Below are 13,786 nucleotides of genomic sequence, written 5' to 3'. Positions count from 1 at the left end.
AGTTCAACCATCTCCAAACTACTCTAAAAATGGACTATATCAGTACAATAGAGATTCTTTGATTTTAACTTACTCTACTCAACTCTTCTCTAAATAATGAACCAAATCACCAACTTAACGTATAAAATATGAGTGTTGTGCACAAAAATGTCAAGTTTCACATAAACAAGAGTTAGTTAATATGATCATGCACTATTTCCACTATTCCCATTCATACCTATTCCAATATTCAACATCATTGTCGGCACGGTTATCAAACCTACATAAGCACACAAAACAATAAATTACTAAAAAATAAGTAAAATTACTTTTTTTTTCTTTTTTTACACAAAAAAGAGTAAATTATACAAAAAATATTAATGATTGTGTCATAAAAATTTTGCCACCCCCAAACTTATACAAAATATTGTCATGATGTAAAAGCAAAATAATCAAAATATAGTAAGGATCAGAGACTCCTCGAGGTAAATACGGATAGGTGGAAGGAACAGGTTGGTCCAATCGATAGATCTCATGACAACCACCACTTTCTTTATTGCTAAGCTTCAATTTTCTATTTCAAGAACTCAAAATAAATATTAATGATAGCAAATAAAGTTTAAATATTTATAATTATTCACACCAAGAAGAATTCTAATCTTCTGACATTAAGAAGATTGAAATCTATGCGCAACCTTAATAATGCATATCACATCAACACAAGCTCAATATAATGCAAGGATATTAACGATGAGCATAAATAAAATAAATTCAATAAGTAAACATGCTTAAGTTATTAATGCAAGTCTTCAAATACTATTTAAAATGTTTTAAAAAACATTAAATGCATGAGTTACTAACCTTGGCCCTAAAATACTAATGTAATCCCTAAATATAGTGTAATACAATAGCTAATCAAAATAAGTGAAAGGGGATAGAAAAATTGGTTGCCTCACATTGAGCGCTCGATTTATAATCTAGAGTTCGACTTTTGGTACAAGTGTGTCATGGCACTTCGAATATGGCTTTGGTGGTCCTACTTAGTTTGTTCAATATGACTTCGTTCCTTATTGCAACTTTCTTCCAAATTTTAACCTTACTCTTCTCCAAGAAGTATGACTTTCCCTCATCACCAATTTTGAAACCAACAATGTAAACTCCAATGATATGACCTGGGAGTCGAGCTCGACAAAGGTAAGTGCGAGACGAGACCCGTTGATAGTCGATGGCGGACCAATGACGTGATCAAGAGCAAAGCAAGTGAAACAAGTGATAGAATTGCTCATTCAAGAAACAATTGATGGAACCATGTTCGAAACTCAAAATGGAGCAACTTTCATGTTCGGGTAGAAGGTTGAATCAACTTAGATCAATTTAATATCGAAGGCCGAAAATGGAGGAAAATGATAAGCCTATGCGACCGCATAGGCTTATGAGGCTTGTGGCCGCATGGAGGCTTATCGAAACTTTAAGGGGGAAACTTACTTGAACTATGCGACCGCATAGAAAAGAACGTTGCGGTCGCATAGGCCAAAAACTTGGCGAATTTTCTAATTTTGGCAATTTTCAATATTTTGTTAGTTTTTGATTCTTTTCCATATTTTGGGGATTATGATCGACTTTTGCATGATTTTTACCTAGTTTTTAGATTTAGTATAAATAGAAGTTTTTATTCAATTGTTAAAAACTTTTGACATTTTTGATATTGAATTAAAGTGAGGCATATTGTCTTCTTTCATCGTTCTTCATTGAACAATTTCGAACTTATCAAGTGTTAACTTGTGGCATTCAAACAACCGGATTCAATTCTTAGATTGCGTGATCAAGTGGTCTTTCAAGCATCGTTCTTGTAGGATTTTTTGGTTCGACTTTCTTTTGGATTAATTCTAAATTTTTGGATTAATTTGGCTTTCTTAGATTCATCAATCTCGTTGTGGGTTTCGTAATCAACGTTGCTACGGGGGTCGCATCAGTTGTTATCAGAGTCAGGGCTCCAAATTAATTGAAAGTTATATCTTTTCTTTATTTATTTGAGTCGTTAATTTTGTTTTTTTAGTTTCTTCTTCAATTTTAATTATTCTTTCTTAGTTCTTCTTCGTTCTTGTTTTTCTTTTCGTCGTTTCGTTGAGTTGTTGATAGTTTAATTATCTTCTTTCATCAAGAAGTAAAAAAAAAAAGTTACTATACATTCAAGGTACTGTTCATCTCAAAGTACTGTTCACAAACAAAAACAAAAAAAAATTGATATTATTATTGTTTGATTTTGTTTTTCTACCAACAACAACTCCTACATTGTGTTTGACTTTGGGATATTCTTATGATCTTCTAGTGAGTCTATTCACATATTCTTGTCAAAACATTCATCTATTCCACTTATTCAAGTCCTTTGAGTCTCGTGGTCTTCGATTAATATTCGGTTTGTTTGAATTCCCGGTAAAACAATTGATTTAGTTCACTTGGTTCTTTGAAGTGCTTGGAGGAAGACTTTGATGGTAAAATGTCGAGTGGTGAGTTTAATGGAGGGAAAAAGCCATAGTGAGTGTTTTTCGAGTGAAATATTTGTGAGGCATAAAAAAATTGTGTGATATGATGTCGGAAAGAGAAGGTTCTAATTCAAGTCGAAACGGTAATGACAACAATACATCGGAGGACATGATAAGGAGGTTTGAAAGGGTACTTGGTGATGTTAGGGAGAAGGTGGATAGGAAAGGGGAATGAATGACGCAAATAGGTACTGCAATTGCTAATCTTAGTCGAGGACAAGTGGAAATGTTTAATGCTGGGGGGCCGGGTAGGCGTGAATCTAGGAGAGGAAGGCGAGATGAGTATCGTAGTGATGAGGATGATTTTGATGAAAATGACTTTGATATGGGTCGAGCGAGGCATAGGGGCGATAGGATGGAAAGATGAGGTCGAAATAACTTGGGAGATAAAGTAGATGGAAATTTGGGGAGTATTAAAATGACTATTTCACAATTTAGGGGGAGAAGCGATCCAGAAGCATATTTAGGGTGGGAAAGAAAGGTTGAGATGATTTTTAAGTGCTATAATTATTCGGAGGAGAAAAAGGTAAAATTGGTGGTACTTGAATTTGTGGATTACGCAATATCTTGATCGAATCAAGTACTTACATCATGGCGTAGGGGTCGGGAAAGACCAATTAGCACTTGGGATGAATTGAAGGTGTTGATGAGGAGGAGGTTTGTTCCGAGTCATTATTATAGGGAAATCCATCAAAAATTGCAAGGTTTCTACCAAGGATTGAAAAGCGTAGAGGATTATCACAAGGAGATGAAAATTCTTATGATTCGGGCTAATGTGGAGGAAGATCGGGAAGCTACCATGGCACGGTTCTTGAATGGGTTAAATCGGGATATTGTAAACATTGTAGAGTTGTAACACTATGTGGAAATCGAGGACATGTTACATGTGGCAATGAAGGTCGAGAGGCAATTAAAGAGCAAGGGGACGTCTAAGCAACCGTTAGGTACTTCAACTCCTAATCCAGCATAGAAATCGAAGTGGGATGACAACAACAAAAATGGGGCTGCACCTAGAGGTAAAAATGATTGGCAAAAGGGCAAGGATGAAAACGTTAGCAAACTAATATCAAAACTGGAGGCACAACCGTCGCACAATCGGGACATCAAATGTTTTAGGTGTTTGGGAACAGGGCATATTGCTTCTCAATGCCCAAACAAATGGGTGATGGTGTTGCAAGATAATGGAGAGATTGTGAGCGATTGTGATGGCGAGTTTGATGACATGTCGGCTTTGGAGGATGTTAGTGAAGAAGAAAAAGTTGAAGGGCCGGTTGGGGATCTATTAGTCACAAGGTGAGCTCTCACTACTCACGTCAAAGAGGATGACTTGGAGTTGCAACGGGAGAACATTTTCCACACTCGATGCCACGTCAACAATATGGTATGTAGTGTTATAATTGATGGTGGTAGTTGCACTAATGTAGCTAGGGTATCTCTTGTAGAAAAATTGGGTTTAACATTGTTGAGACACCCGAGACCTTGTAAATTGCAATGGTTGAATGAGAGTGGGGAGGTGAGGGTGAATCAAAGAGTGTTACTTAATTTGTCAATTGGGAGTTATAAGGACAAGTTAATGTGTGATGTGGTGCCAATGCAAGCGGGACATATTTTATTGGGGCGACCATGGCAGTACGATAGGAAGGCTAAGCATGATGGGTACAAAAATTGATATAGTTTCATTAAGGATGGAAGGACCATTACTCTTGTGGTATTAACACCGGCGTAAGTCTATGAGGACCAATTAAAATCGAGAAGTGAGGAAGAAAGGAGAGCAAAAGAGTTAGAAAAAATGAGAGCAAATAGTGGGTTGGAGAAAAAGAGAGAAAATGTTGAGATAGCCATTAGAGAGAAAAAAAGAGAGCAATCACAAGAGAGAAAAGAAAGAGAGTGCCCCAAGAGAAGAGAGAAAACACGAGTGAATTTCTTTACAAAAGAGAGTGATTTGAGGAGGGCGGTAGTTGAGAGAAAAGAGATGATCTTGTTCATTTATAAGAAATCACTCCTGAATTTTAAGAAAACTAACCCACCCCTCCCTAGTTTGGCTAAGTCTTTGTTGTAGGAATTCGACGATGTATTTCTGGAGGATGCACCAAGTGGATTGCTGCCTATTCGAGGCATTGAACATCAAACTGACTTCATACCTAGAGCTGTCATTCCAAATCGACCAGCTTATTGGAGTAATCCCGAGGAGGCTAAGGAGCTTCAAAGGCAAGTGGAGGAGTTGATGAGCAAAGGATACGTGAGGTAAAGCATGAGTCCTTGTGCGGTACCAATTTTGCTTGTGCCAAAAAAGGATGGAACATGGCGAGTGTGCGTAGATTGTAGGGCTATCAACAACATAACTGTAAAGTATCGTCACCCTATACCTAGGTTAGATGGCATGCTTGATGAATTACATGGTGCTTGCAAATTTACTAAAATTGATTTAAAAAGCGGGTATCATCAAATTCGTATACGGGAGGGTGATGAATGGAAAACGGCTTTTAAAACTAAATATGGTTTATATGAATAGTTGGTTATGTCGTTTGGACTCACAAATGTACCTAGCACTTTTATACATTTAATGAATCATGTTTTACGTGCTTTTATAAGAAAATTTGTTGTGGTTTATTTTGACGACAGCTTAATCTATAGCAAAGACCTAGGAGAGCATTTGGAACATTTAAAGTGTGTGTTAATTGTTTTAAGAAAAGAACAACTCTATGCTAATATTAAGAAATGCACGTTTTGTATGAATAGAGTTCTTTTTCTTGGTTTTGTGGTTAGTGCTAATGGAATAGAAGTAGACGATGAAAAGATAAAAGCTATTAGAGATTGGCCGACACCTAAAAACATAACGGAAGTTAGGAGTTTTCATGGTTTGGCTAGTTTTTATAGGCGTTTTGTGAAGGATTTTAGCACTATCAACGTACCATTCACGGAAGTAGTTAAAAAGAGTGTAGGTTTTCATTGGGGTGATGAACAGGAACTTGCATTTAATACTATTAACGGTAGATTGTGTGAAGCACCTGTTTCGGCATTACCTAACTTTGATAAAAACATTCGAGATTGAGCGTGATGCATCAGGAATAGGGATTGGAGCAGTTTTAATGTAGGATCGGAGGCCTATTACATACTTTAGTCAGAAATTGAGTGGAGCTGCTTTAAATTATCCTACATATGACGAAGAACTTTATGCACTTGTTCGAGCTTTGAAGACTTGGTAACATTATCTATGGCCGAAGGAGTTCGTAATACACACCGATCATGAGTCACTAAAGCACTTGCGGGGACAAGGTAAATTGAACAAGAGGCATGCACGGTGAATGAAATTCATTGAGACCTTTCCATACGTCATTTGGTATAAACAAGGTAAGGAAAATGTGATGGCGGATGCGTTGTCACGAAGGTATGTATTGCTAACTATTCTTAATTCTAAGCTACTTGGGTTTGAACATATTAAGGAATTGTACGAAAAAGATGTTGAATTTTCGGATATTTTTTTTCATGCATAAAAGGGGCGGTTGATAGGTTCTTTAGGCATGAGGGGTATTTATTTCGGGAAAATAGGTTATGTGTTCCTAATTGTTCTATTCGGGAGTTGTTAGTAAGGGAAGCACATAGTGGTGGATTGATGGGACACTTTAGGTTCAAAAGACTTTAGATGTATTGAAGGAGCATTTTTACTGGTCTAAGATGAAAAGTGATGTCGAGCAAATTTGTAATTGATGCATAGGTTGTAAAAGGACAAGTCTAAGGTTTTACCTCAAGGTTTGTACACACCTTTACCTACACCTAATGAGCCTTGGGTTGATATCTCGATAGACTTTGTTTTGGGTTTACCTAGGACTAAAAGAGGTCGGGATTCTATTTTTGTGGTTGTAGATAGATTCAGTAAAATGGCACATTTTATACCATGTCACAAAACTGACGATGCCACGAACATTGCTGACTTATTCTTTAAAGAGATTGTGCGTTTACATGGGGTTCCTAGAAGTATAGTGTCGGATCAGGATGTCAAATTTTTGAGTCACTTTTGGAGAGTTTTTGGGGTAAGTTAGGCACTAAGTTACTATTTTCCACAACTTGTCACCCACAAACGGATGGACAAATCGAGGTAGTGAATAGGACTATGACACAATTGTTACGCATAGTAATCAATAAAAATTTGAAGATTTGGAAGGAGTGTCTATCATTTGTTGAATTTGCATGCAATCGAACTGTTCACTCTACTACATCATGTTCTCCATTTGAAATTGTATATGGTTTTAATCCACTAACTTCTTTGGATTTAATTCATTTACCTGTGAATGAACGTGGTAGTTTAGATGGCAAAAAGAAGGCGGAATTGGTTAAGTCACTCCATGAAAAGGTAAAAGCACAAATTGAAAACAAAAGTAAGTTGGTTGCGTCACAGGCGAACAAAGGTAGGAAGCGCGTGACATTCGAGCCAGGAGATTGGGTTTAGGTACACTTTAGGAAGGAGCAGTTTCCGGAGAAAAGGAAGTCCAAGTTGTAACCAAGGGGCGATGGTCCATTTCAAGTTATTGAAAAGATAAACGATTATGCATACAAGTTGGACCTTCCAGGTGAGTATAATGTTTCGACTACTTTTAATGTATCTAATCTCTCTCTATTTGATGCAAGTTCAGATTCAAGGATGACTCCTTTTGAAGAGGGAGGAGATGATATGACCCGAGAGTCGAGCTCGACAAAGGTAAGTTCAAGACGAGACCCGTTGATAGTCGATGGCGGACTAATGATGCGATCAAGAGCAAAGTAAGTGAAACAAGCAATGGGATTGCTCGTTCAAAAAACCATTGATGGAATCATGTTCGAGACTCAAAATGAAGCAACTTTCATATTTGGGTCGAAGGCCGAATCAACTTGGATCAATTTAATATCGAAGGCCGAAGACGGAGGAAAATGAGAAGCCTATGCGACCTCATAGGCTTATGAGGCTTGCGGTTGCATGGAGGCTTACCGAAACTCAAAGGGGGAAACTTAATTAAACTATGCGATCGCATAGAAAAGAACATCGCGGTCGCATAGGCAAAAAATTTGGCGAATTTTCTAATTTTGGCAATTTTTCATATTTTGTTACTTTTTGATTCTTTTCCATATTTTAGGGATTATGATCGACTTTTGCACAATTTTTACCTAGTTTTTAGGTTTAGTATAAATAGAAGTTTTCATTCAATTGTTAAGAACTTTAGACATTTTTTATATTGAATTAAAGTGAGGTGTATTGTCTTCTCTTCATCATTCTTCATTGAACAACTTCGAACTTATCAAGTGTTAACTTGTGGCGTTCAAACAACTGGATTCAATTCTTGGATTGCGTGATGAAGAGGTCTTTCAAGCGTCGTTCTTGTAGAGTTTTTTGGTTCGACTTTTTTTTGGATTAATCCTAAACTTTTGGATTAATTTGACTTTCTTGGGTTCGTCAATCTCGTTGTGGGTTTCGTAGTCAACGTTGCTACGGGGTTCGCAACATCCAATCTCCTCAAAAGGTTTAATCACAAGACCAATTTTTGGACAATTGATAAAGTCGAGGAATTGTATGCTAATTTCCTCTTCTTTGAATGTTACAAGTTCGTTTTTGCCCATTATGATCAAGTTTTCGATCCTTTCATGTTCTCGAAGAGTCTTCTCTTCTTTTCATCAGCGAAGCTTTTATCCGTAAGTGCAACAAGTTGTTTAGTCCTTAGAGTAAGGTTTAGATCTATGCAGCCAAAAATGATATGAACGTTCTCTTTTCAGTTGTTAATGTTGGTTCCATTAAGCATATGAATAGAGTTGATGTTGGCAAATATTATAAAATAGATAAATTAACTGAATAAATAAATAAAAATAAAAAGACATGATCACATGAGAATTCATATCAAACAACTAATGAATTGGTGGACCCATCACAAGAGATAAAGCAAAACATTGACAATAGTATTTGGACAAAAATTCAACTTGTGAGTAATATTCTTGGATTGGTAATCAAATATTGACAATAAGTCTTGTCAAACATTAAATCTATCTTTAGACCTGCTTATTGTTCACATAATGGAAAAATTTTATAATCGTCACATATTTATTATCACGGGTGTGCATATAATTCAGTGAAATATTGACCTTCCTTTGGGCCGATCAATACCCACATAAATTACATATACACAATCATTTTAATATTTCGAATAAATTAGTTTACACGAGAGTTTACATTAGTAACATGTTGTTTCAACTAATCTATTATAGAATACTAGACATCCGAAAGAAATTAAGTGTACCAAAAATTAAATTTGATTGTTACTTTAAAAAAAATTTGAAAAATTAACAAATATCCGGATGAATTTGCTGCTCAAGCGTCAAACTGGCGCCTAGCGAGCAATAGAGTCCCTGTTGTCAGTGCTCGAGGGCTAGTTGCTAGCAAGCATGCGACAATCCTGCCGTTTGAGCAGTAAGTTTACGGCTAGCGAATAATGGCCATTCGATGTTCATGATACCAAGGCTAACACTACAACCAAAGTGTGATTTTATGACAAGATATTTTGCGATATACGAAAAGTTATCGTAATAAGTGATTTAGCGCAATGCGTTTTTTAAGTTTGTCGCAAAGATTGATATGAAAAAAAATAAGTACCAAAAAATATATGGCGACATTAAAAGCTGTCGTGAAATGTGAGAAGGTGCGACAAATAATAAAGATTGTTGCAAAAAACATGAGAGAAGCAAAATGCCAAAAATATTTTTGGTAAAAAATTTATGGCAACAAACTTTTATTTTTGCAACAAAGTGTTTGTGATGCAATAGAGTCTACTTTTTGTGACAAGGAATATTTGTTGCTAAAAATTCTATAGATGGACAAAAAATTCGCTACAAGAAAAACTATTTTTTGCAACCGACAAAAAAATGTATACTTAAGTCTTTCACAACGCTCACTCGTATATTCCTAGACTAGAAAGATATGGCAATGTGCAGTCATGTTTCAAAAGGTCTCAAATCACGTTGTTGTTGTGTTTCTGCAACGTACTTCATCATTGTTTTTATTATATTTTGCTATGCTCTTTACTTGTTGTCTTAACTTGTTCTTGCAGTGTTCTTTTAATTTTTTTGAAACAAATGTTTATTTTTCATCTAGTTAAAGATGACATTTTAATATGTAGTACAATTTTATTTTATTTTTTTGAAAAATTTATTATTTTTTACCAAGAGAAAAATTATTTAATAAAAATTTTATAGAATGTCTAGAAGAAAAACTTTATCTCCAACAAAAACATCAAAAAAATAAAAAATAAAAAATCATTAGACAATAAAAGTTTCAATCAAATAATAGCATGTAAAAAGAACTACCATGCTGAACCAATTTAAAAAATAGCAGTAAAAATGACCATCATTTTTTGGTATTAAAAAATTAAAAAATTGTTTTGTTTTTTAACTTTCTATTTTACCCTTCTTGTTGATTCGATGGTTAAGCAATGCACAAATGTGCTTATGAATTTCTTACGTTTTGATAGACATGAAAGGTGTTAATATTGGGTTTAAGTCCCTGAACGGTTGCTTTTGCTCCCTTTTCTCATCATCTTATTTCTATTATACTATATGCCAGATTAGATTATAGATATGATCTATGAAACTAATTACTTTTGTGACTTATACGCCAATTTCTATGTTGTACAGAGATAGAGTTTAACAATGGCTTATTAGAGTAGTCAAAATAAGTGATACCAAAGCGCTTGTTTTCAACGGCGAATTCAGGATCCAACTCCAGCTAGGGCGGATTGGTCGTTGACCGTCGACAATTGTAATTGTCCAATCGTTTATTAAAATTTGGTTACATAATATTAAAAGTTATTCAATATATATCATTTATGTAAATGAATTAAAACGTCAAAATTGTATATATATGAAAATATGCTTCGATACAACCCAAAATTTTAAAAAAATAAATGATACAACCTTACTTAGTTACTCTGTAACTGTAAACTTAGATAACTGCATTCTACGGGGTCTCATGATTTGAAAACATTGCAATATTGCCTCATTCTCAAGTTTTTTAAAAATAGCTTTCTCCACTTAGACCACCAAATTGATATTCAAACAGTCATCTCCCATTTTGTTGCGCAAATCACTTTTGATTAGATTCATAGCAGAAAATACACTTTCACCACTTGCAGTTGCCACAAGTAATATCAAAGCCAAGGTTAGCAGCCTATAAACCAATGGAAAATGTCAAGAACTTCTAGTTTCAGCCAACTTCTGAGCTACAAGGAATATACTATTGAGATTAAAGAAAGTTTCGTCCATTCTCACAAGCAAAAGAAACTTATCAAGCTGAAAAGTTCTTCACTATTGAAGTCCAAAGGATAGAACTGAGTAAGACGTAGCAATTTATCATTATCAAAAGCTGCAAATGAATCTCTTTGACTTAAACATGAAATGCAAGTAAAGAGCTTGGTAGTTGTTTCTGGAAATCGATCATTCAACTCTTGCAAGATTGAGTCTATCGCATGACAATACAAATCAACATAAAAGCGATGAAAATAAGTCACCTGTTGAGCTACACACCTAGGCCGACCTTTCACTACTACAATATCCTCCATATTGGGCACTAAAATATGTCTATCAACACAAAACTCAATCACCCTACTGAACAAAGTATCTCAACCATTCTCTCTCAAGTTTTGCAATGCACACTTACACAAATTCAATAACCTCATAGCATTTTGAATATCCTTATCCTTTTTCTGTAAGGCTTGTAAAAGGTCGTCTGTAATTGTACGATTTTCAAACATAAAGTGGAGACTGAACAGAAACTCAAAATCTTGCATATTGTTCATCTATCTTAAGGCCGAAGATTTTTTATCTGAATGTACGCCATCTTCTGATAAATTCTCAAGAACATCTATAATAGCATTAAACATATTAATTAAACGAGTAACTATCAATAGATGTAAGCCCCACCTTGTATCACCTGGGCGTGTCAAACTCATTTCTTGAAACTGACCACTTCCACCAGTAAGTTCCCCAACATTAAGCTTCTCCAAAATATTAGCTTGATAACTTGTTCGAAGAGCATCTACACGCTTACATGATGCACCAACCAAATTCACAATAATAGCAAGTACGTCTAAAAAATCACCAAGCATACAATTCCTACGTGCTACAGATACAATTGCCAACTAAAGCAAGTAAGTGAAGCAATGAACATATATAGCATGTGGGTTCTCTCTAAGAATTAAAGCTTTCAACCTATTGAACTCACCTAACATATTACTTGCTCTATCATAGCCTTGATCTCTCAAGCTAGATATGCTCAACCCATGTGTAGAAAATATTGCATCAATGGCATCCTTCAATGATTGGACACAAGTATCAGTGACATGGGACATACCCAAAAAACGCTCCTTCACTTGCCCACTTTTATCAACAAATCTTAAAACAACTGTCATTTGTTCTTTCACAGAATTATCAGGAGCCTGATCAACCAAAATTGAAAACAAAAAATCACCAATCTCATTGATAAATAGCCCTTGTCGTCTCTACAGCACAATAATTAACCAAATCCTTTTGGATGGTTGGTAAAGTCATTTGGTCATTTTCAGGAGCATTACTAAATAATACTTCTTTAATTACCTTACAACGAGCTACATACCAGTTCAATAACTCAATTAAATTTTCTCTATTAAGAGACTCTTTCGATTCATCATGACCACGAAATGACAATCCTTGCATCAAGAGGAGTCTAGTACAATCTAGCACCGCAGTCAACCTGGTCCTATAACTTTGTTGTTGACTACTACTTTGGCTAGAAATAACGTAAGAGATACTTTGCTTTTGATTCATCAAGTTGGTACACTTTGCAAAAGCTTGATTATGAGAACTATCAAAGAGACTGACATGATCTTTCAATGTCATTTTGTGCTTCCAATCCCTAAAGTCGGTCTTAGTAAATATATGTCCACTCCCTTGACCCCCTCTATCGGGTTTGAATAGGTAGCAATGCTAACAATACGCTGCATCCTTTTCTATATTGTATTCCAACCAATGAAATTCGGAGAACCATTCTTTTCGAAAACATCTATTATCATTTCTCATCGGTCTTCTTGGAAAATCTTGTCTATATGGTTGACAAGGACCTTTATCCAAGTATGCCATCTCAACAACATCTCTGATATTAGGATCATATGATTCGATAGGGGGCGTATCCCTGAATTAGATAAAAGATCATCCACATTAATTTGAGCCCGAGACTTCTTTGTGTTATTTAATAACTCTTGCGCTCGACTAGAATCAGTGGCGGGACTAGATGCACAACTAGAAGTAGAAGAATTGGGTATGGACTTTCGTTTTGGTTGAAAAAATCGTTCTATAATCTGCAAAATGTCATCCTAAACGTAAATTTCCAAATCAATAATCATTCCTAATATCCTATTTCCTCATCAAATTATAAATTACTTATCATAAATCATAAATAACAATTCACAAATACAATTTTGTAAACATAAATTCCCAAATCAATAATCATAACTCATCATGATAAAACGTAAATTACTTATCATAATTCATAAGTCACAATTCGCAAACTTAAATTCCCAAATGAATAAATCAAAAGATAATTAATATTAAATTATTCAATGCTCAACAATCAACATCAACAACTCCAAGATAGAACAAAATCAAAACAAGATAGGCAGACTCACAATGACAATAGCCAATGGCCTAGTAGCATGGGCAAAACAAAATCGAACAAAAGCAAAATAACCAAACAAAATAGAACAACACCAAAACAAAAAAAAATAAAGAGGAAAAAAAAGAGTCATCAGTCTGAATGCCTGATGGAGTTCACTGTCCGGTCAGCGGTTCGAGTGTTCGACAGTCAGTACTTCGACGTTCACTGTAGCCTGCAGGCAGCGGCGAATGCTTTGATGGAATCTGTTGTTTATTCGGTCTGCCTCCTGGAGTCTGGAGCTAGGTCGTGTGGTGTGAATTTGGAGAAAGAAGAAGTGAGGTTGAGGAAAAGTGTTTGGCAATTTGGAGGAAATTCACATTCCTTCCTGCCTGAGTGCTCACTGCGTCTGCTGGACGATTGAAATGGCCAAATGGGTAACGGGTTCAGGTTGAATACATATTATACATTGGATAAATTCATTTGACATTTGGGCTAAATAATAATAGGCCTAAAATTTAATATTTACTGAAGCCTGAACAAAAAAAAAGGGCCTTCATCTTCCTTCTTCTTCTCCAGTGACCGCTACACTGACCAGGAGGTTCTGCAAGACTGCAACTGCTGC

General features: G+C 35.5%; 2 protein-coding genes across 2 annotated transcripts; both read right to left on the bottom strand.

Annotated features, from left to right (window-relative positions):
- Positions 1-10,568: 10,568 nt before the first annotated feature.
- On the bottom strand, positions 10,569-11,332 carry LOC111402853. The gene is made up of 3 exons (XM_023031154.1): positions 11,208-11,332; positions 10,806-11,114; positions 10,569-10,704 (listed from the first exon to the last, which is right to left on the bottom strand). The coding sequence occupies exons 1-3, from the start codon at positions 11,330-11,332 to the stop codon at positions 10,569-10,571; spliced, it is 570 nt and encodes a 189-aa protein (XP_022886922.1).
- LOC111402852 lies at positions 11,333-12,410 on the bottom strand. Its single transcript, XM_023031153.1, has 3 exons — positions 12,129-12,410; positions 11,758-11,971; positions 11,333-11,655 (listed from the first exon to the last, which is right to left on the bottom strand). The coding sequence occupies exons 1-3, from the start codon at positions 12,408-12,410 to the stop codon at positions 11,333-11,335; spliced, it is 819 nt and encodes a 272-aa protein (XP_022886921.1).
- Between the last annotated feature and the right edge of the window lie 1,376 nt (positions 12,411-13,786).

This window comes from Olea europaea, chromosome 11, assembly GCF_002742605.1.
Source record: "Olea europaea var. sylvestris chromosome 11, O_europaea_v1, whole genome shotgun sequence".
Taxonomy (NCBI): domain Eukaryota; kingdom Viridiplantae; phylum Streptophyta; class Magnoliopsida; order Lamiales; family Oleaceae; genus Olea; species Olea europaea.
This window is presented reverse-complemented; position numbering and strand designations above follow the sequence as displayed.